Source organism: Rutilus rutilus (genome assembly GCF_951802725.1).
Source record: "Rutilus rutilus genome assembly, chromosome: 19".
Classification (NCBI taxonomy): Eukaryota; Metazoa; Chordata; class Actinopteri; order Cypriniformes; family Leuciscidae; genus Rutilus; species Rutilus rutilus.
Window position 1 is genome coordinate 936,658 of NC_140232.1, and position 22,601 is coordinate 959,258.

The window sequence follows — 22,601 nt, forward strand, 5'->3', positions numbered from 1 at the left end:
CGGACCAGTGCCACTTATTCAGAACAACTGAAGCAGAAGAACAACTAGAAGAACAGGCCCTTGATCTTTGCTGAATAATGTTCTAGTAAATGCTGAATCTCACCTCGCTCATCAGCTCAGTGACAGAGTTATACCAGTTATCATGTATATCAGTCAGCTGAAGCACTAGTGCCCCCTATGGGTGAAACCTCATGCATCTCCATATTCTGTTGTCTATGGGCATCACAATTTGGTAAATATAAGTAAATTAGTCAAAATGGGAGAATTTTGTTTCTTTCTAACACTTTTCAAAATCAAAATTGTTCAGTATATGATGATACATGATCATGTAATCCAATGTATAGCCTACACTCCTAAAAAATAAAGCTTCCAAAGGAAGAATCCCATAGTAATATCACAAATGCTGGTCTTGCACTAGCTGTGATGCGTCACACATTACGTAATCAGGGTGAAAGGTCAAGCGTGATGTAGGCGGAAGAACAGACCCAGTGTTTACAAAGCAAACATGCAAAGACTGAGTCAAATGCAATTTACATAAAAATTAAATAAAAGGTAAAACAACGATGTGGAAAATTGCCCTACTCTACATTTCTGAACTGAAACACGCGTGACCTTTCAACCTGATGACGTAATGTGTGTCGCATCACAGCGAGTGCAAGACCAGCATTTGTGGTTAAAAGTATATAAATGTTTATTTAGTTCTAAAATGTCCGCTGGTTTGTCTAGATCAGACTCTTATTCCTCGGCTGGATCGTGTCGAGACTTTGAAGCTGCACTGAAACTCACATCTGGACCTTCGACCCGTTGGACCCCATTGAAGACACTATATGGAGGAACATCCTGGAGTGTTTTCCTCAATTTCTTTTCGACTGAAGAAATTAAGACATGAACATCTTGGAGGACGTGTGTTAGAGTAAATTATCAGGACGTTTTAATTCTGAAGTGAACTACTCCTTTAAATCACTCCTGAGACTTTATAGTCTGCATGTGGCCAGTGAGACTTTATGATTTTTTGCTCTTTCAGCCTTGAAGCAGAAGCAATATCAGATGTTTAAGCTTATTGCCATTCAAATCAATATATAATACGTTAAAATAAGCACAATCTCAATCTGAACGCATGTTAAACACAAGGGCCCTATTTTAAGGATCTGAAACGCAAGTATCAAACACGAAACGCAAGTAACTTTGTGGGCGGATCTCGGCGGGATAAATGACTCTTGCGCTCGACGCAAATCTAAAATGTGTTGGTCTAAAGAGCTTCATTACTCGTAGGTGTGGTTTGGGCGTAACATGAAATAAACCAATCAGAGCATCATCTCACATTCCCTTTAAGAGCAGGCGCGCTTGTTCCATGGCGGATTGCTATTATACCGGCGGATTTGCCAGACGCACGCCAGGAGCGGTTCACAGCCGAGGAGACCGACGTTCTCGTCAGGGCCGTAAAACACAGAGAAGTGACATTGGGGATGGAGAAACACACCTTGAACACATCTTCATGGACACAACAATGATTTCCCTCGTGTGGAATATTTTTCCTTGTAATTATGTATGATTTGCAAAAATGTGAACTGCTGCTTCTGTGTAGATGAGATAAGCAAAGTGTGTGTGTGTTGTGCACACGCTACATTATGGCCAAGCATGCGCCCTTAAAATAGCATCTGAATAACGCGCCGCTGACTTTAGACGAGGTTTCTCCTGGTCAGTGGCGGAATTGTTTTCTGAAACCGCAAAATAGCACCAGGGAACGTTTGCGCCGGAACACGCCTCCTCTTTCCGCTGAACCGCCCCCGGGAGCACAAGTTCATTCCCTAATTTACCGACGTGCGTCTGTGGAGGGAAAAGTCTGCTGTGCGCGGGTGCAAAATAGGAATGAAACATGCATCGTGTACAAAGTCAATTGCGCTGGGTGCGAGATAGGGCCCTAGGACTCGTACTGTACCTGTCCTGGAGAGATGTCGGAGGGTATTCCCTCCAGAACCGTGATGTTGCTGCCCTCGATGTCCAGCACACAGAGCACTGGGCTGCTTTTATTCACCAGCGCTTCACCCCAGTCTTCATAATACTCAAACTGATGCCCCTGCCACACACACACACACACACACACACACACACACACACACACACACACACACACACACACACATCAACACAACGCAGATCAAAACCATTAACCAAACTAAAGCAGGGGTAGATGGCATACTCTTATTAGATAAGAGTGTGTGTGTTGGTGCTGTTCTTTTTAAAGATGTAAAGAAGGCATTTGACACTGTTGACCATCAGATGCTTTTATCTAAACTAACAAATTCAATTTTTTCAGAGAAGGCAAAACTTTGGATAAAATCATCTCTTTCAAATAAGAATCAGTGTGTGTGTATCGATGGTACAAAATCTTCTTGCTTGTCCTCAGGGGGTCCCACAAGGCTCTATTTTGGGACCAATTTTATTTTCACTTTATATAAATGATCCACCAGGAGTATGTAAAGATGTAAATGTTCAGATGTACGCAGATGATGTAGTAATTTTTACCCATGCTAAGAATTTTGAAAAAGCTTCGATTACTTTGACTTCTGCTATGACCAATATTCAGGATTGGCTTACCAGGACAGGTTTATTACTGAACACAAACACAAACTGTGTGAGGAGAGGAGCTTGAAATTGTTAATGAGTTTACGTATCTTGGGGTTACTTTGGATAATACTCTAACTTTTAAGTCACAAAAAAACGTTGTCTAATATTGTAAAATTTTATTGAAAGAATTTTAAGTATTAGGCCATTCTTGACAGTCGGTGCTGCCAGGCTGTATTTACATTCAATGATTCTTTTCACATATTCAGTATTGTTTTAATAGTTGGTCATTCATAGGTGACACAACCCTAAAGTTACTGGAGTCACTGTATAAGGTGATAAAAGTGTTGAGCAGCAAAAAAAACCTCTGTTTTTAGAGTTTTAAAAATGGTAAAAATGTCAAATATGCCTGTTTTCTTCATAAGGTCTGGCATGGGCCTCTGTTAAATGAGTTTATAAAACTAGAGGACAGATTGTGGTGTTGGTACCAGGTCTGTCATTAGATTAGATTGTGAAGTGAGCATCTTTTGGTCAGAAAGTATTATCTGTAACAGAGAGCAAATATTGGAAAAGTTTACCAGTCAATAAGACACCGCTCTACGTATCACACTGTTAAAGTTCATCTGAAGAAGTGGCTTATGACCAATCAGTCGTGTAAACGTTTTACTTAGAAATTGTAATGATGTGTTTTGGGGTATTGTCTCTTATAGTGTTGTGTTAGTGTTTGTTCTTGTGTGTTTCTGCCAAGGGACTGTGGATGTAATTAGTAATCTTGCTATAATCCGGTTGTATTTTATACTAATGTTCATTAACATGCTTAGTCCCAGTCAAATATAAATAAACGATACATGACGGCAAACTTTTACCAGGACGGTCTCCTCCTTCTTGTCCGTCTTGACGGTGTCCTCTTCATCGGTGAGCGAACCCGTCTCAGGACCCTGCGGTTCAACACGGGGTCAGATGAAGAACACACTCACAGAATCATTAGGAAGTGTGTGTTTTGTGTAAACCTGGAAGTAGGACTCTGTCTTGGGTCGTTTCTTCTCAGCCACATACAGGAGGTGAGTCTCTGAATGAGACCAGACCAAACAGCCGAACTGATCTGAGAACAGAGAGCACATTATCAGCGTCTGCCAGCTGTTCTAGCCTTAACTGACCTTAATGTAATCCGCCACCAACTAACAAAAGCAAATAAACTAAAGGCTATTTAAAAATTCATGATTCTGCTCATATAATATCACACTCCATATGTTACTGTTATCAGTGTAATCGTGTGTTGTAGAGCTGCACGATTAACCGTTACAAGACGTCGATCTGGACTCAAGCACCAGTGATCTTACTCCTCAGTGACAGTGACTCTGCTGTCTATTAACCCTGTGATCACAGGAACACTCAGATGTTCTGATCCAGAGAGAGCCGTCGTCATGAATAGATATGAAACAGCTTCACTAACAGTCTTTTCAACATCACAGCATCATTAGTTCTGCCTTACAATCACTCAGATTATCACAGAAGTGCTGGAAGAAAAGATTATAGTTCAGATATAAACACTGATGTCTACTGTAGAGATCAAAATAGAGCAAATCAGCTTTTAAAAGTAACTTGATGCTTCAAATACAGATTGTATTGATTACATCGTTACACCAGTAGGTGGCGGCAGGAGACTGTTCAAATATGTGTGTGTCACTGAATCATTCACTCAAGAGATTCATTCAGAAACACTGATTCATCCAGTAATGAAACCAGTGAAGACTTTATGAGCGAGTCACTGAATCATTCAATTAAATTAATCTGAAAAAATGCTTTTAATGTTGTTTATGTGTCTATGTGGTGTGTTTAATATGCTTTAAGACAAAGCATGTGTAAGTTCATAAGTCGACACCATTGCTGAGTATTCTCTCCTTAAAACTGCAGTGAACCAAAGACAGTCTCAAAAACACGCTTTGAAATCGCTGGTGTTTCTGACGTATTTTAAGGCATGAAGAAGTAAAAAACATTTGAATATGTAATTTTGGTGCTCAAAGATGAGTTTTAAGGGATCAGATGACTTTAGGTTCACAGCAGTTTGGCAGGTCCTGTTCATTCTTTGACCACCAGGTGGACACAACGCACACAGTGTTGAAAACCCTGAGTCGAGAGGAAAGTGTGTGATTGTTTTCCTCTTACCGTCTTCATACACTTTGCCGTGTTTGTTGAGAGTCGTCAGATTAAGACACTTCAGCTTTCTGTTCTTGTGCCAGATCTACAGAGAGAGAGAGCGAGAGAGAGAGACTTTTTTTTAACTTTTACAACCCCTTTATTCTACATAAAAATGTAGATATACATTATTCCTACACATTCACATTAAACACACATTTTTTTAAAGAAATAAATAAACATATATATTCCATGTTCTTAACACATTCAATTATAAATCACCCATTAAAAAAATTCATTACCAATTAAAACCCAACCCCCCATACTCATTCACTGAAACCAGTGCTTCCTTAACACCCCATCTCCATTTAAAGAAAAGAACATTATTAACATGCTTGTAATATGTATATTCTATAACCACTCGTGCTTCCACTAGGGATCTGAACAAGGCCACCATACAAATGTCTCTTCCTGCATTCTTTTCCTGATGAGATTTCTAAATGGCTAATTTAGCTTGACCAATGACAAAATTAGCAAGTACACATTGTTCTCGTAAAGATTTCCTATAACAACAGCCCAATATAAATAAGCTATTAGTATACAGAAACCCTAATTTTGTTATTATTTTTCTCAGCAGGTCAAAAATAGGATCAAGAGCATCACAAAATGGGCAATTCGATGTAACATTTTCATTCATCCTGGCAACAAATTGATTTGTAGCTAAGATACAATGGATCAGTCTCCAATGAAGATCACCACATCTCTTAGAAAGTGGAGGTTTATACAGAAGTCTCCAAGATGGAAACGTATCTTCAGATATAGAGTTGAGCTCTCCATTTAGTATCGACTTTTCCTTTCAATTGACCCAAATGTAAAGTTTTAATGCATATGTGATACAATATTTTTTTCCCTATACAATCAAAAAACAATTTTCCATAACCTTTCAATAAGGAAACAGAACCAGAGTCATCAATGCCACATTCTTTAGGAAACACCTTTAACTGAGGAAAGTTCAGCCATACTACACCATCTTCCAAAACATGATTAACAAAGTGATCAAATGATAGAGGAATGGAGGATTTAAAACCCCTAACAAATCCTTCTATAATTCTAAGAGAATTCAAGCCAACTTGATCAGCAAGTGACTGCGAAGTTCTCCATTGTCCTCTTCTTAAATCAATCAAATCAATAACTTTAGTGACACCAGTATTCAAAAATCTATTGATTAAAGATTGAGATATATTTGATGGAAGCTCAATAAGAGGATTAAAAAAAATAGGTTCCTCCACACCATAATGCTCCTCAACAGTTCTTGATATTTCAAACAAGTCCCATGATTTGAGCACTGAGACATAAAACCTAAAAGACAGATCAGAAAACTGTTTGACAAAAGTTTTCTTCATTAGGAATAATTGTTTGTCAATACCTATTCCACCAATCTCTTTAAGTATAGATCTCCCGAAACACACCCAAGGCACATCACTTGAACTATACAATAGTTTCTGCAATGTTTGCATCCTCATTGCCAAGATCTTTGACTCCAGATGTATAAGCCCTTGACCTCCCTCTGCCACTGGAAGGTAAAGGACTCCTGGAGGAAGCCAATGACATCCATCCCTGAACAAATTAACCAATGCTTTTTGAACACATTTAAGCAAATCTTTTGGAGGGTCTAGAACAGTAAACTTATGCCACAACATTGACGCTATTATGTTATTAATGACCAAGCATCTTCCTCTAAAAGAAAGTTGCGAAAGTAGCCATCTCCATCTCTGAAGCCTACCATTAAGAGAGAGAGAGAGAGAGAGACAGAGAGAGTGTGTGTGTGAGAGAGACAGAGAGAGAGTGAGAGAGAGAGAGAGAGAGAGAGACAGACAGAGAGAGAGAGAGAGAGAGAGAGAGAGAGAGACAGAGAGAGTGTGTGTGTGTGTGTGAGAGAGACAGAGAGAGAGTGAGAGAGAGAGACAGACAGAGAGATCGATCACTGGAGTTGCACACTGACCGACTGCGCTGTGACTGACTCTGAGTTACGAGGTTGACATGCTGCCAGAAAGCACATTAAACAAGTGGAACTGCGCTTTACTGACAGTCATCAATCAAGCTCTGGTCTGCTCCTTATTCCCAAAAGAGATAAAGGTGACATCAGCGCTGAAGAGTGATAGAGCCTTGGGTTAAGAGGAAGAAGACAGGGTTGACGAAGAGGAGGAAGATGTCCTGGGAAGACATATTTACGAGCCGACAATATACGGCCAGTTCTAATGCGTGGGAGCCAGTCATGGACACATTCCCCCATTTTCTTTACCAGTCTGGCCATTTGAACATTTCCCCCAAATATAACAAACTATTCACACTACGAACAGCACAGAATAGTGCACAAGTATGCGGATTGGCATGCACCCTCTTATCTTAAAATGTAGTGCCTAGCAGAAAAGATATATTTAAAGTGGTGGTATAATGCCCTTTCCACAAGATGTAGAATAAGTCTCTGATGTGCCCAGAGTGTGTGTGTGAAGTTTCAGCTCAAAATACCCCACAGATATTGTTATATAGCATGTTAAAGTTGTCACTTTTTGAGGGTGAGCAGAAACGCACCGTTTTGTGTCTGGCCCTTTAAATGCAAATGAGCTGCTGCTCCCGGCACAGGGGGCGGAGCTTCAAGAGCTTGTTCGTGTGTGTGTGTGTGTGTGTGTGTGTGTGTGTGTGTGTGTGTGTATGTGTGCCCTTGTTTATAATACATTGTGGGGACCAAATGTCCCCATAAGAATAGTAAAACCTGAGATCACCTACATTGTGGGGACCAGCCAGCGGTCCCCACTTTTCAAAAGGCTTATAAATCACACAGGATGAGTTGTTTTGAGAAAGTAAAAATGCAGAATGTTTCCTGTGATGGGCAGGTTTAGGGGTAGGGTTAGTGTAAGGGGACAGAATATACAGTTTGTACGGTATAAAAACCATTACGTCTATGGAGAGTCCCCACAAAGATAGTGAACCAGACATGTGTGTGTGTGTGTGTGTGTGTTAGCAGCTCCGATTACCTCACACAGACATGCACTGAACTTTTCAAAAACCTTTAGCCTTTTATGTTCAAACCGGAGTCAGACTCCAGCCGCGTTTCCATTACCCTTCAAATTGCGCAAATTGAAATTGCGAATTGAAAATACGCCCAATGGAAACACGTCAATTTCGCAAAAACTCCCATTTATCGCAAAAAAGTTTTTACGCTCGCATGAGGTTTTCAGGCAATTCAAAAAAGGAATATTTCGCAAAACTGCAATGGAAACAGCCTAGAAATCCAGACGCAGCCAGGGCAGTCTAGCACCTCTCCGCTGACTGTCGGAGCTGGGAAAACCTAAATTGGGTCAGGCCAATCACAGCGTGTATAGAGTAGGCGGGGCGGGCTTAACATGATGACGACAGAGTTGACTACTTGAAAACAAAGAATGGCGGCTGCTGGAGAACAGTCTGTCGAATCGGCTTTGGCCGCGACTCTGGAGGACTTGGAGTTTAGCTGTTCTTTGAGAAAAGAGGAAAGAACGGCACTGAAGTCATTCTTAAAAAAGGAAGATGTGTTTGTAGTTTTGCCGGCCAGATTCAAAAGTTGAATCTATCAGCTAGCGTTAGCTCCGCTGTTGGGAGAACGCTCTGGTTGGTTGAAGCGCTGTCCTATTGTGTGCCGAGGGACTTTGAAAGACAGCCGTTTATCCCGGCCTCGGACTGAGCCGTGTCTGTGGAGAGTTGCCAGACCTAACATCCTGATGTAGGTTTACAGGTCGCCTGACGTAGACGACGCGGTGTGTTTGGACAGAATACGAGACAGAGTTCTTTATTAAATTCATAAAAGACAAAAGAATGACAGAAATACTGGATTCTAAACCTCAAAGGAATGCCACAATCGAGACCTCGGAGCAGATCTGAGGGAGAAACTCCCAGAAACTCTCATATGTGCCGCTCACAGTATAAGGGTCTTTCCTTGCCATTAATGCTTGGATAACACGCCTACGTCTCCTTCCATTAATAATAATAATGTCTAGTGCGGCGGCTGTGATATATATAAACCTACCAACGTCCGTTGCCATGATGTTTGGAATGACTGATCGCGAGAGGAAAAAATGACGTTTTAGTCGCATAACATCGGCTAATGGAGACGCCGTCATCTCGCAATAGTTTTTTATCAATATTTAGAAAAAAAAAAAGAAAAAGAAAAATTTCGTAAACGTTTTGCGCAAATCTGTAATGGAAACGCGCCCAATGATGGAGAGACTCTAGAAGAAGAGACAACATGTAGAAGCAACAGGACATTTCTGAATGGTTAGTTGATGAACTTATGAAGCTGATGTGTAGTTATCTTCTAGTCACTGATTAGCATATTCTGTTATTGATAATCTATCGTGTTCAGGGGGCGGGGTTTATGTAAATTCTAGGGTTTGTGATGTCACTAACCCGTGAGGAATGTGGTGTAGTCTCTACCAGCCGTTTGTTGTAGTCCTTAAACAGCCATTTCTGTAAAAGCAAATATCTCCCTTTGCTATGAACTTTGAGCGTCGTAACTTTGCAGATGTTGTTTATGCTCAAACAGCAACATTACACACTAACTACAGTTAGAGAAGTCAAATCATAATCAGCCCTTTAATACTTTTTAACGGCCTTATAATCAGAGTTCAACGCCCCGTGAGAACCCTGTCGTCAGTTTACCCATGATCCCGCAGCAGCATTAGTGTCATGTACAGCCGTGAGGTGTAGTCGTATCGCAGAGTAATGAATGACCAGTGGAAGAGCCTGACCTCCAGGAACTGCTTGTCTTCTCCTTTAATGCTGCTCTCTCTCAGCACAGCCTTCATGTCTCCGGATGGGGAGTCCACACTGAGCAGCCTGCACACACACACACACACACACACACACACACACACACACACACACACACACACACACACACACAAGATAAAGTGAACTGTGACATATTATACCCAAAAATTCTCCATACAGTAAAAATTTTAAAAAATTTGGGAGCAAAACTGATTGGGACACTTTGAGCTGATCATGTTTTGCTGAAGTGTGTTTTCTTTAATTGCTAATGCTCTTTTTACACACAGACTGAACACAATGAAGCATTGCTTGGTGATTGGTTGAGCTAAACTGGTATTATCTAATTGTGTAGTTAAATTTAACAGCTGACAGATTTTCAACATAATTCATGTGTGAGACAGTCTAACAGAAGGACGAAACCAGTCAGATATCAGCTGAGTTCTGCTCATATGTCATATATACACATATATTGTCATATAATGAACAGCGGTGTGATGAACCTACTCTCCCTTGATCTCAGTGCAGTTTCCCGAGGGTCCGGAGTAAACCACGGAAGTGTCGTCATGAAACACGATGTACTGACGACAAAACTTCACACTCTCGTTCCTCTCCAGATCCCGCTGGGTCCACTCTGGAAAACATCACGTCACGCGCAGGACATTATCCAGAGCAATCGTGTAAATCTAAACCTCATGAACCATCCAGTCGTCCAGCTCCAAACTGCTAAACGTGGGCCGTGAGGTATTATAAACATGAACATTATTCATTTCTGTGCAGCTGATTTGAAAACTATATGCATTGTGAAAAGTGCTATACAAATAAAATTAATAGTTGTAAACAGAATTGGACTATTTTTTATCGACCATGAAACCAACATTTTAGAAAACAGTGAAAGTTCACAATTCCCTGATACAATTTTGATAGCACAGCTAAAACTACTAGCCTAACTAATATAAATGTAAAACATTATTAAAGACAACAGACATTGAATAAAGTAATCAAATGTAAAATAACACTGGATACTGTATAAATTACACAGATCAATCCTTATTAAAGTTACAGAAGTTATTCAGTCACGAGCAGTGAATGATTTCTGCCTTTTGCTGTTTGATTAATATGGAAGATTGTTTCCGCCACTGAATAATAAATAAACAATAATAATTGTGACTTTTTTTCTCACAATTGCGAGATATAAAGTCGCAATTCTGAGAAATAAAGTCGCAATTGGGAGATATAAAGTCAGAACAGCATGATATAAAGTCGCAATTGCGTGTTATAAAGTCAGAATTGTGAGATATAAACTATTCTGAGGTAAAAAAAAAAAAATTGACTTTATATCTCACAATTGTTACTTTATATCTCACAATTATGATAAAAGATGTCAGAATTGCGAGATATAAACTCGCAATTATGTGTTATAAAGTCAGAATTGCGTGATATAAAGTCGCAATTGCGAGAAAAAAGTCTGAATTCTGACTTTATTTCACGCAATTCTGAGATAAAAAGTCGCAATTATTTTTTTAAATGTTTTATTCTGTGGCGGAAACAATCTTCCATAGATTAACATTAGAAACACACCGCAGGAATATTAGGCTGCTGTCACTTTAAGAAGAACCCAATACACTGATACGGATATTTATGAAATGTTGATGCTTGATGCTTTATAACAGTGTTGCAGATACTTACATTAAATTCATCTGCCAATAATGTCTCAGTAAGATGATATTTAAATGCTTAGTTTTATGATCAAAGCTCTAGTTTTAAAACACATAATGCAATGCGATACGATGATGATCGAGAGATGAACTGATAAACCTTCCTTAAAAGCCTGATGATCATATTTAATACTCATGATTTTTCCTTAGAAACAAAACTGATGCATGGACAATCAAGTAAACATAAGTCACTTCAGTCCAGTTAGTGCTCATCTAAAAATTATCCTTACGTTTACTTGTTTAAAAATCAGTGAAGGTTTCATTGTTTTTTTTTTTACAATTATACTAAAAAAGCCTTAAACTTGCTAAAAGTCTGACCTGTCAGTCAGACGACAGAAAACAACAGGTTTTTCCAGTAGCACCTCACTGCAGAACACGAGATCCAGGGGGAGGAGTTGGATCCAGATCTAAGGGGTGGAGATGGGTAGGTTTAGGTCATAGGTTTAGGTATATGTAAGGTGGGAGGAGTTGGACCTGGATCTAATTCCTCCCCCTGGATTTCATGTTCTGCAGTGAGGACCATCTCGGTCTTTCAGCAAAGTTTTGACCATGTTGAGAATTTAGAGGCATTAGAAACTGTGATACAGTACAGTAGACTTAATGGGGTTAATGATGATGATAATTTAATTGTGTTTTAATAGTTGGCTTGGCACGTCAGTGATGAAGGTGAGTTTAATAGTGTGTTTTGTGATGAGTTTAATAGGGTGTGTTAATAGTTGTGATGAAGAGTCTGAACCTGTGTAGATGTTGCAGTACTGTCCTCCGTATCGTGACGTCACCACGGGACCCACGTCAGCGCGACACAAGGCGGGGAACCGACACTGATCCCGGTACAGCTGAGCGATCTCTGCCGGCTCCCGGAGCACCTCACACACACACACACACACACACACACACACACACACACACACACACACACACACACTCAATGTATGAACCACAGAACATGTGTGTGTTTAAACTGATCGTCTGCTCCCAGCACGTGACGCGGAAGTTGCTCGAATAACACCGAGCTGTTGTTCAGCGGTTGAGAATGAGCAGTGTGTGTGTGTGTGTGTGTGTTCTGTTGCGGTGTAAAGAGTGAAATACACATGTAATGATGTTGTTGTACATGATATTTGAGTGATTTGTCAGTACCTTTGAGCCCATGATGACAGCGCAGTGTGAAGTGAGTCGCTGAGAGAGTAGAATCCTGCGGTTGAACATGTGACCTGAGGGGGCGGGGATCCACGCAGCAGGACGCGTCTCTCATTGGTCAGATAGAGCTGAGGGGGCGGGGCTCCACGCAGAGGGACGCGTCCCTGATTGGTCAGATGCGATGACGTGAGTGTTATTTATATCAGAAAAGGGACTTTTTTGGTTTATATCATTTGACATACATTATTAATCTTATGATCATACTTGATTCGTTTCATATTAATCAAAAACCTATTTTATCTGTGGTGTTTTTATAATTTTAAAATTATATAAAGCTTCACTTAAAGGGATAGTTCACCCAAAAATGAAAATTCTATCATTGTTTACTCACCCTCAAGTTGTTCCAAACCTGTATGAGTTTATTTGTTCTGCTGAACACAAAGGAAGATATTTGGAAGAATGTTTGTAACCAAACAGATCTCGGTCCCCATTGACTACCATAGTATATTTTTTTCCTACTATGGAAGTCAATGGGGACCGAGATCTGTTGATTACAAACGTTCTTCCAAATATCTTCCTTTGTGTTCAGCAGAACAAAGAAACTCATACAGGTTTGGAACAACTTGAGGGTGAGTAAATGATGACAGAATTTTCATTTTTGGGTGAACTATCCCTTTAAGGTTTCACTTTAGGGTAATTCTACAATGTCTTCAGGCCCAGTTATCACTGTAAAATTTACATAATCAATAAGTTATGACCACATATATATATTACTTTAACTATTCAAAATAATTTGAGCAGATTCAGCTCAATTTATAAAGTCAGTTTAAGTTTTTTAAGTCTTTAAGTTGAAATGTCTTAAAGTCCCCCTGTAGTCAATAACCCAACTCATCTTTGATCACCTAAATTACATAATTAAACGTTTTTTCTTGAAAAAAATATATTCGTGCCTTAAAATATCTTGAATGTATTGCCTCATTTAGTATGCGTGGTTCTATGAATATGTAAATGAGCCCCGCCTCCACTCACTCACTCAGCTCAGAGATCCACTGGTTGACGATCACACGTTGATCTGATTGGTTACAAGGTAGTTTGTGACGTCAGAAACACCAGCGATTTCAAAGCGTGTGTTTGAGACTGTCTTTGGTTCACTGCAGTTTTAAGGAGGAAATACTCAGCAATGGTGTCGACTTATGAACTTACACATGCTTTGTCTTAAAGCAGATTAAAAACACCACATAGACACATAAACTACACTAAAGCTGGACTTTCACCACAGGGGGACTTTAAATGCTGAATATTTTTGGTTTGTCCATTAAATGGGCCCACATTTTGACCCAATTAAATAAAGTTAACTGATTTGTGAATGATTTGGTTATTTTATTCATTTACCAATATATTTAAATCAAAATACTGACCACATTTGCATTGGCAAGTATGTAGTAATGAACCTGTAAGATCTGTATGAGTGAATGAGTAAAGAGTAAAGTTTTCTTCTCTCAGATTCTCATATTTGTTGTGGCTCTTGTAGATGATAATCAGACTAATATCTGACATCTGAGTGTGTGTGTGTGTGTGTGTGTGTGTCGCAGGAGTGAAGAGGACAGCTGGACGCAGGTGTTGTTTAAAATCCTCTTTTATTTTTTCCTGATTGTATCGGAGGGTCATTATTACTTTCATCACACAACATGACGGTACATCAAGCCTACTACAGGTATACACTGAAACAAACACAAAGTTTACAATGGATATATGGATACGCTCCCACAACAGTCAGTGTAACACTGTATGTTTCGACCGCCTTCAAACTGTTGTCTGGTTTTTTCTTCTTTTTTTCCCTAAAATACGTGTCGACTTAAACTCCCCGTCCACAAATTACATGGAAGCCGGTTTCTCTTTTTTTTTTAAAAGAGTCTTTTACAATCACAACAAGTATAGACCAAAGACCAAAAATGTCTCAATACAATGATAATTTTTTATAGATATTTTTTTTGTTTACATTTCCAAACAGTCCACATGAGCCGGTCACATACACAGTGTGATTCATCTGAATATTAATGTGTTTATTTGGTTTCTGTTTATGTCGTGATGCTCCTTTTTTTTAAGACTTAATTCACACAAAACACCAGGTCATTGTACACCTTGCTTTGAATGTTCGGTGTGCAGAAGTATAGTACAATTTACATGTTTTACAGAGATATCGATGTGTGTTTAAGGGTGGGATGGTTGAGCAGCGAAGGATCGGGACGAGGCTGCTTAAGGCCCATGCACTTCTCGGATACTTTAACCTCGATTGATTCCTGTTTTATTTCCCTGTCATGTGTTTCGTTCTTCGTGCCACTAATCTACTCCTACAAGAGTAACTGTTGTCTAACCCAGTAAAAGGATCACGATGCACGAATGAGTGGATAAATAAAGCACAGATAATGGCAGGTGATCTGCGTTCCCTGACATACATCACAGTCAAAAGCCCTAATGAATCAAACCTAGGGTGTAAGAATGAATGGCTTTCTTGGTATTGTAATTAAGCCCTTAGATCTATGCATATAGTATCTCCCCTTGGTGCATTAAGTCTCTGCTTTCCTGAGGTGAAAGGATCAGACGCACGCATGCATGGACGCTATACGGTTGATATTGCAGGCAGTACACAGTTTTCTGTCGGTGCTTCTATATATCTGATCGTTATGCATTATATAACTCTCTCAGGTGCTGCCCCTAAGCCATTTACATAATATCTATTTGTTTAATAAAATATGATTTATTAAATGTTGGTATATAGTCATTTAAAACGTCTTTTTGAAAAAATAAATATATCCCAATACATATAAACAAGCCTTTCTGAACACACAGATGTGAATGAGTCTGTGCGATCTCATAACGGGCAGCCCTTCCCATATAAACCTCCTCATATACTATACTTGTGTTATTGCACCAGCTACGCATCATATATAGGCTCTCTTTCAGTCTAAAGCGGCAACGACCATCCGTGGACAGTGAGGAATGATTGGCGCTCATGGTAATCGCTATGGCTAATCGGTTCCGTTTCAACAATGGGAAACATGCCACAAAAATGGGAAACTAAATCTCCACTCTGGTGATTATGTACAGTTCAGTTTCTCTTATACAAACAAATCAGCCGCCTATTAACATTTGTGGATCTACTATTGGATTAGGTGTTTTATTTCGTTTCAATACAACCTTTTTTCTTTTTTTTTTCTCAAGATGAGAAATTCATTGCATAGAAAGTCTGAAATTTAAAGTCTTTTCTGGTTGTTGGTCAGATTTTTGATGTGTCTTTTTTTTTTTTTTTGATTGATTGATTGAATGATAACAAATGTAGATGCATACAAACACACATCCAAAATCATTCACACATACCATTAGAACATATAGCAATATCAATATTTTTTCTTTTTTTTTTAAACATGCAATCTCTACTTGCTTAAAAGATCCAACATTCCACTAAACAGCTCCTTTATTTCTCCAACTAGCTTTGTGTTTTTCTTAATTATTACCATTATTTAATACAAAATCTTTGAAAAGAAACATGGCTTTGACACCTAATGTGTTCTGGTAAGAGACTGGGCATCACTTCTTTAATGACTGGACAGACAGTGATCCTGACCCACAGAGATATAGCACAGACTCTCCTGACCACTACTGTAAAAACATCGAACGATTGTGCTCTTTACTCACTGACCTCCATCATCTATTGCTTTTGATCTAGTTTTAAACGGATAGAAATAAACTCAAAATATATTTAACGAAAGAAAAGCTGTAAACAAGTGACGATGGATTTAAAACAGCAGTGAATTAAATGAAGAAACTTATTTTAAAAATTTTAAAAATAGAAATAAACTTTTTCCATATACAAACAATGCGAAAATAAAAATAAATAAATAGAAACTGTGATTAGAAAAATATCTACAAACGTAGTAAGGCGACAATCGAACAACTGAACAAAAAAAAGATAATGCACAATATTCCAACTCGCCGATACCGCAGGATTGTTGTAAAAATACCCCATCTGCTGCCTGAGGACAGTGTCCGGACACTTTGGAAAGGATAACGAATAAAAAAGACCTGATCGGCCAGAACCTGACGTTGTGATCTCTTCCGACGTGATGTTCGGAGTCTCGTGTGTTGGGCTTGTCTCGTCCTCTTCGTCTTCTCTCTGCTGGAGTGTAAACTCCTCGTCGATCTCTCCTTGATATCGTGAACAGTGTAAGGTCTTGGATTGCATGCACTCCGAGTCCACTTTACACTTGTATAGCACATAGCAAGAGAAGGAAAACAAAAAAAGACAAAAACAAACAAACAGGGTTTTTTTTTTTTTTCTTCCTCATTCTGGAATGTCGAGTTAAAGGACTTAGCATAGAGATGTGTGTTACAGTAACCATGTTCATGATTTTCCTTCTTTTTTTTCTTCTTCTTCTTTTAGGAAAAACCTATGAAGTTTTTCTAAGTGTTCCAACAGTGCTGTTTCTTCGGATCCTGAGAGGGGAGTGAAGAGCGTTTCCCGAGGGAAACAGGGAATCACACTTCTCCGGTGAGGAACTGGGATCGTGTCGGCTTGTTTCCGGAGTAAAGCGCAGGATCGACTGTCGGCTTCATCGACCCGCGTCGTGTGCTGATCGCTCTCTTTCTGTCGTTCTCTGCTTCCCGAACAGAGATGGGAATATCTTTGGCCGTGCGGTTCGGATGGAACACAGATACTGAATTCCCAAATAATCTGAAGAAGAACAATGTGGAACACAAAGACGGCGTTACAATCCAGTGACAGGCATTTTTAACGTCAAATGACTATAAAATGACTATTTTCAAACAGGTTTCCCAGCCATCTCTCCATCAGATCCCATCAGTAATGATCATTTTTGGGTCATCTAACCCTAATACATCCCTGCCCCGAGTGGACTTTAATACCTTTATAGATTAGACAACATTGGCTGGCTAAAGAGGATTCTAATTTCCAGGATTCTTCCCTCCCGGACAGCAACATAGTGTCGGCCCAGATCCGGGCCGTGTGGAATACATGTGTACCAGACGTGAGCCGGATCTGGGCCGACACTATGGATAGTGAACCCCTGGATAAAGACTATGTCCTTTCAAAACTCCTCATTTTAAAGCTACTTACAGGCTTTCAGAGCGAATAGTGTTGTCTCCATTGAATTATGACCTTGAGTTGGTGGAGTCCTGTGATTCCAGTCCTGGTTGGCTTTAAAAAAACAAAACAAAAAATTATATTCTATAAAATGTTTTTTTACAAAACGTTGCAACATCACCCACTATTTCTAACAATAACGAACATGATACCACACAGCCCTAATATAATATGCATGAAGTTTTATCTTATACTTACCAGAACGACCAGATAGCTTCTCTCCCTCTCACTTTCTTGTGTTGTCTTCTCTTTAAATTAAAACATTATAGCGAAACTTCATAGGTTTTTCCAGTGCAAAAATGTCCTCTGTCATTGTAGACACCCTGAAATAACACAGAGAAAATACAGATAATCACTGTAAAGCTAAAAATATGCCACTTTAATATAATGCACTGTATTCAATCAACTGTTCAATCTCTCCGACCACACTGTAATTGATCATTCTTTATAATTTGTCATAGTTTATAGTTATTATATGAAGCTAATCACATCTGTAAATATTATTGATTACCTAATATGGCACTATCTTCATTTCTAAATTTGATATCACTTACTGATTAGTTAAACTTGTTTCCAAATGAGTTAGTAGTAGCTGAAGTGTTAATCTAGTACTTCTCATTTGTCCTGCTTAGTTACTTATTAATGACAGACCATTATTCTTATATTCTAAAATCTGAGGTAATTGCACCCACCTTTAACTGTACTTCCTCACCACAAGGAGGAGAACTTCTTGCCAAACCCAGAGATGGCTGTGCCAGTCACAGAAGTGAAAATAAAAGGAGAAAACCAAGAGTATTGGTTATAAAAAGTGTTACATGCTTTTTTCCAAATGAAAAATATTTCAGAAAAAACACTGATTAATAAGACTCTTTGACTGGCCCATGCTTTACTCAAACTAGGCCTTTACAGGATTCGTTCACTTCAGAATTAAAATGTCCTGATAATCTACTCTCCTCCACGTCATCCAAGATGTTCATGTCTCTCTTTCTTCAGTGGAAAAGAAATGAAGGTTTTTGAGGAAAACACTCCAGGATGTTCCTCCATATAGTGTCTTCAATGGGGTCCAACGGGTCGAAGGTCCAGATGTGAGTTCCAGTGCAGCTTCAAAGTCTCGACACGATCCAGCCGAGGAATAAGAGTCTTATCTAGACAAACCAACGGACATTTTATAACCAGGCGAAAGTACTGATCCAGTGTTTACAAAGCGAATGTGCAAAGACTGAGTCAAACGCCATCTACAAAAAAATTAAAATAAATAAAAGGTGAAGCAACGATGTTGGATGATTTTGAAGTTGGAGGAGAAAATGAGATGGAGTTTTTCCCTACTCTACATTTCTGAACCGAAACACGCGTGACCTTTCAGCATGATGACGTAATGTGTGTCGCATCACAGCTGTGCAAGATGAGCATTTGTGGTTAAAAGTATATAAATGTTTATTTTGTTCTAAAATGTCCGCTGGTTTGTCTAGATAAGACTCTTATTCCTCGGCTGGATCGTGTCGAGACTTTGAAGCTGCACTGAAACTCACATCTGGACCTTCGACCCGTTGGACCCCATTGAAGACACTGTATGGAGAAACATCCTGGAATGTTTTCCTCAATTTCTTTTCGACTGAAGAAAGAAAGACATGAACATCTTGGATGACGTGGGTTAGAGTAAATTATCAGGACATTATAAGTCTGAAAAGAACTACTCCTTTAATAGTAATGGACTAAAAGTATTGGAAAGTCTGCTCACCTTCTCCTAATTTCCCAGCCTGTTCTGCTGCTCCTCCAGGCAGGATTTTAGACATAATGCTGTCTCCTTCTACACCCATCTGACCCGTCTGACCCGCGGCGGCACTGCCGATCCCACCGGGCCTTAGAGGAGCCTTGGAGCCTATAGAATCATGGGAACATCGTCATCAGAGCTGGACTGGTAATCTGGCATACCGGGCAAATGCCCGGTGGGCCGACGTGCTTTTTGGGCCGATACATCTCATACTTTTTTTATTAATTTTTTTAATGGCCCATAAAACTCGTACATCAGAGGCCCATTCGTTTTGTTTTGTTTAATTGACGGCGAGGGGTTAGTGCCGGTGTAATGCATTGGTCAAAAAAAAAGTAAGCGTTAGTTTTTTTCCCACTGACAGACCGGCCCATGAAACGCGTAGATCAGCGTTTATTGGTTGTTTTCTTGATTGACACTGGGCTGGCCCAATCACAGCTTTAAACACCTCCCCCTTTGAGCTTTGAGTGAGCGTGCCGTGTCAAGTGTGTATCTGTCAAAATATACGACGATGGATGGGATGGAGAAGAAACGCAAGGAATGTGCAGAGAAATAGCGTGAAAAATAGATACAGGCCCTTCAAGCAGACCTTCATCATCTCCAGTGGCTGATGAGGAGGATAGTGAGCAGGATCAGGAGAGAGATGAGTGAGTGTAGAGTCCGCGGTAAGCAGAACTACTTTCAGAACACTTTGGCTATGAGTGTAGGAACCCATTACCCAGTTACGCATCATTTCCACATCTGCATAGATGACGATTACAGCAATTTACTAGAAATTTAATGAGACGCGTTTTTATCCATGTTTTCCGTCAAAATAAAAGATCATGTGCTTATCTCTTTCAAAGTTTAGAAATTAGTACAAAACTAATTATGAAAGTTTTCTTTATTTTTGAGTGCATTTGTTTTACAATATATGACTATTAGGCTACTGTCATGAGATTAATATTATAACTATTATTATGTAGTAGTGTAATGCAGACAGACACTGTTACTAAAAGAGGTTTGAGTTTTTCTTTGTATAGTTTGCACACTTAATTTGGGTTGGAGCTTTTAATTGTGAACTCTCAAAGTGCACCAGATTGATGAATTTAACATTAAAATGCACAAAATTTTCTTAGGGGGGGCCTGCCCCCCAACGCCCCTAGAGGGACAGAGGTCCACCCACCACAGTTTTACCAAAGATCCTGTGGGAAACACTGGTATTGCCATGCCAATGCAGCTTATAGCTTGTTTCTTGGATTCGTCACTGTGGAGTATAGTTCGACTGTATTAATAAATTACAATTTTGTACTTATTTCATCTGTTAACTCTCACTCGTTCCTACTCACTCATTACATGGCATTAGTGGTTTTAATGAATAGGAGTTGAACAAAAACATATTCAAGGGCGTGCAAAGATGGGTGGTGTTTATGATCATATGTAGTGGGCCAGTCTGGGCCAAAATGCCAGGGCCGTTTTTTTTGTCCCAGTCCAGCCCCACTGATATGAAGTGGGATATATGTGTCTGTTGACGATTCGTCAACAGACACATATATCCCACTTCATATGGATATGGGAGGAAAATCTAGGTAGTAATCTAAGATAACGTAATGATCAGACAGCGACCACTCATTAATCCTCAAGACACAGCACATACAGCACTTTATATCCCTTGAACAGTGGCATTATAAAGAAGTGGTTGAGTAGACACCGCTTGAGTTATTGCCTTGCTCATTGTGTAACTATCCAAAAGCACCGCTCACGAAAATGCCACTGCCAAATAAATAAAAAAAATTAATTCACCAAACTTGAACCCAACTTGAAATGCATGTATGGATCATCTCTGCCACCAGAAGTCCATCAGGAGAAATTCCCAATCACGGTTATTCTCATCGGCATGACGTGAAATTTCGCCATTTAAAAAATGACATTTTTCCACAAATTGCTGTCTCTTTATTTCGGGCCACGTTTCCTTTCATGCACTCATGCTTTTTATTGCTCTTACTAAATAGCAAGAGTTTCATGTATGATGACACATCATTATAGTATATATTTTCTTCGAAGTATATTCTGTCATTACACTGAAAAAAATGATTAGTTGAATTTAATAACATTACTAAAATTGATTAAGTTCTACTTAATGCATTTGTTTAAATGTAGCTAAAATCAATTGTGTGCAACCACTTACGATAATTTTTTATTATTAAATTCAACGAATAATTTTTTTCAGTGTACATGGCTGTCCTGCTGATAAAAGTATACACTCATTCTTCACTCATTTATTTGGTGTAACCAGGGTTTGAAATGAACTGTTTTCACTCACTGGCCAATTTGACTACTACATTTTTAAGTTATCGGCCATTCACAACTTCTACTAGCCAAAAAAAATTATAAAAAAGAAAAGAAAAGAAATGAACCAGATTAACTACGTCACAGCTTATATATATATATAGTGATTTGACAGCGTTACCCGGCACAGTTGATTTTTACCCGCGTTTGGCGGGTTGGCGGGTGTTAATTTCAAACCCTGTGTGTAACATTTGTTTTTCCCCACGGAGGCCGATCATATATCAGTGGCAGGAACAGTGTTATCTTTGGCCAGGCTTGCATGTAAGAAATTCTGCTGCTGCATGAATAGACAGACATAACTCCTGTAGCAGATCTAGACAGGTGTAGCTGGGGAGGTGGAGGACTTACAGCAAACACCATTTAAACGTCGAGCAAGAAAGCTCATGGACTGCCGAATCAGCAGAGGCCGGTCAGCTTGCGTCGTCTAGTAAATGATGTGATTGCTAACAGATTGCATGTAAAGGACCGATCAGCCTGAGACATCTAGGGCCCTATTTTAACGATCTGAAACGCAAGTATCAAGCGTGAAACACAAGTAACTTTGTGGGCGGATCTCGGGCGCTGTTGCTCTTATACCGGCGGGATAAATGACTCTTGCGCCCGACGCAAATCTAAAATGTGTTGGTCTGAAGTAGCTTCATTACTCATAGGTGTGGTTTGGGCATAACGTGAAATAAACCAATCAGAGCGTCATCTCACATTCCCTTTAAGAGCAGGCGCGCTTGTTCCATGGCGGATTGCTATTATAACGGCGGATTTGCCAGACGCACGCCAGGAGCGGATCACAGCAGAGGAGACCGACGCTCTCGTCAGGGCCGTAAAACACAGAGAAGTGACATTGGGGATGGAGAAACACACACAAATTAGCTTCGGTTAAACAGGCGTATAATAATTTGGGTAAATGTGTAAGCTAGATTTATGCCTATTTTTCCACATCTTCATGGACACCACAATGATTTCCCTCGTGTGTTAATATTGTTCCTTGTAA

At 39.5% G+C, this 22,601-nt stretch overlaps 3 protein-coding genes across 3 annotated transcripts in view; all 3 read right to left on the minus strand.

Moving 5' to 3' along the window:
• The window catches only part of LOC311278365 (acylamino-acid-releasing enzyme-like), a 33,196-nt gene extending 20,762 nt beyond the window's left edge, over window positions 1-12,434 (minus strand). The window contains exons 1-8 of the mRNA XM_084389145.1: window positions 12,357-12,434; window positions 11,956-12,085; window positions 10,009-10,135; window positions 9,483-9,570; window positions 4,732-4,807; window positions 3,576-3,667; window positions 3,432-3,503; window positions 1,940-2,077 (exon numbers count right to left, since the gene is read on the minus strand). Of these exons, the coding sequence (XP_084245271.1) occupies window positions 1,940-2,077; window positions 3,432-3,503; window positions 3,576-3,667; window positions 4,732-4,807; window positions 9,483-9,570; window positions 10,009-10,135; window positions 11,956-12,085; window positions 12,357-12,425 (792 nt within the window). The 5' untranslated portion in view covers window positions 12,426-12,434. The remainder of the gene's footprint in view (window positions 1-1,939; window positions 2,078-3,431; window positions 3,504-3,575; window positions 3,668-4,731; window positions 4,808-9,482; window positions 9,571-10,008; window positions 10,136-11,955; window positions 12,086-12,356) is intronic.
• The window catches only part of LOC311278748 (nuclear factor 7, ovary-like), a 1,193,180-nt gene that overhangs the window by 78,984 nt on the left and 1,091,595 nt on the right, over window positions 1-22,601 (minus strand). The window lies entirely within an intron of this gene.
• Window positions 17,720-22,601, minus strand: part of bsna (bassoon presynaptic cytomatrix protein a) — a 43,666-nt gene continuing 38,784 nt past the window's right edge. Inside the window, 3 exon segments of the mRNA XM_084389712.1 lie at window positions 17,720-17,840; window positions 18,210-18,266; window positions 19,256-19,396. Coding sequence (XP_084245838.1) covers window positions 18,226-18,266; window positions 19,256-19,396 — 182 coding nt within the window. The 3' untranslated portion in view covers window positions 17,720-17,840; window positions 18,210-18,225.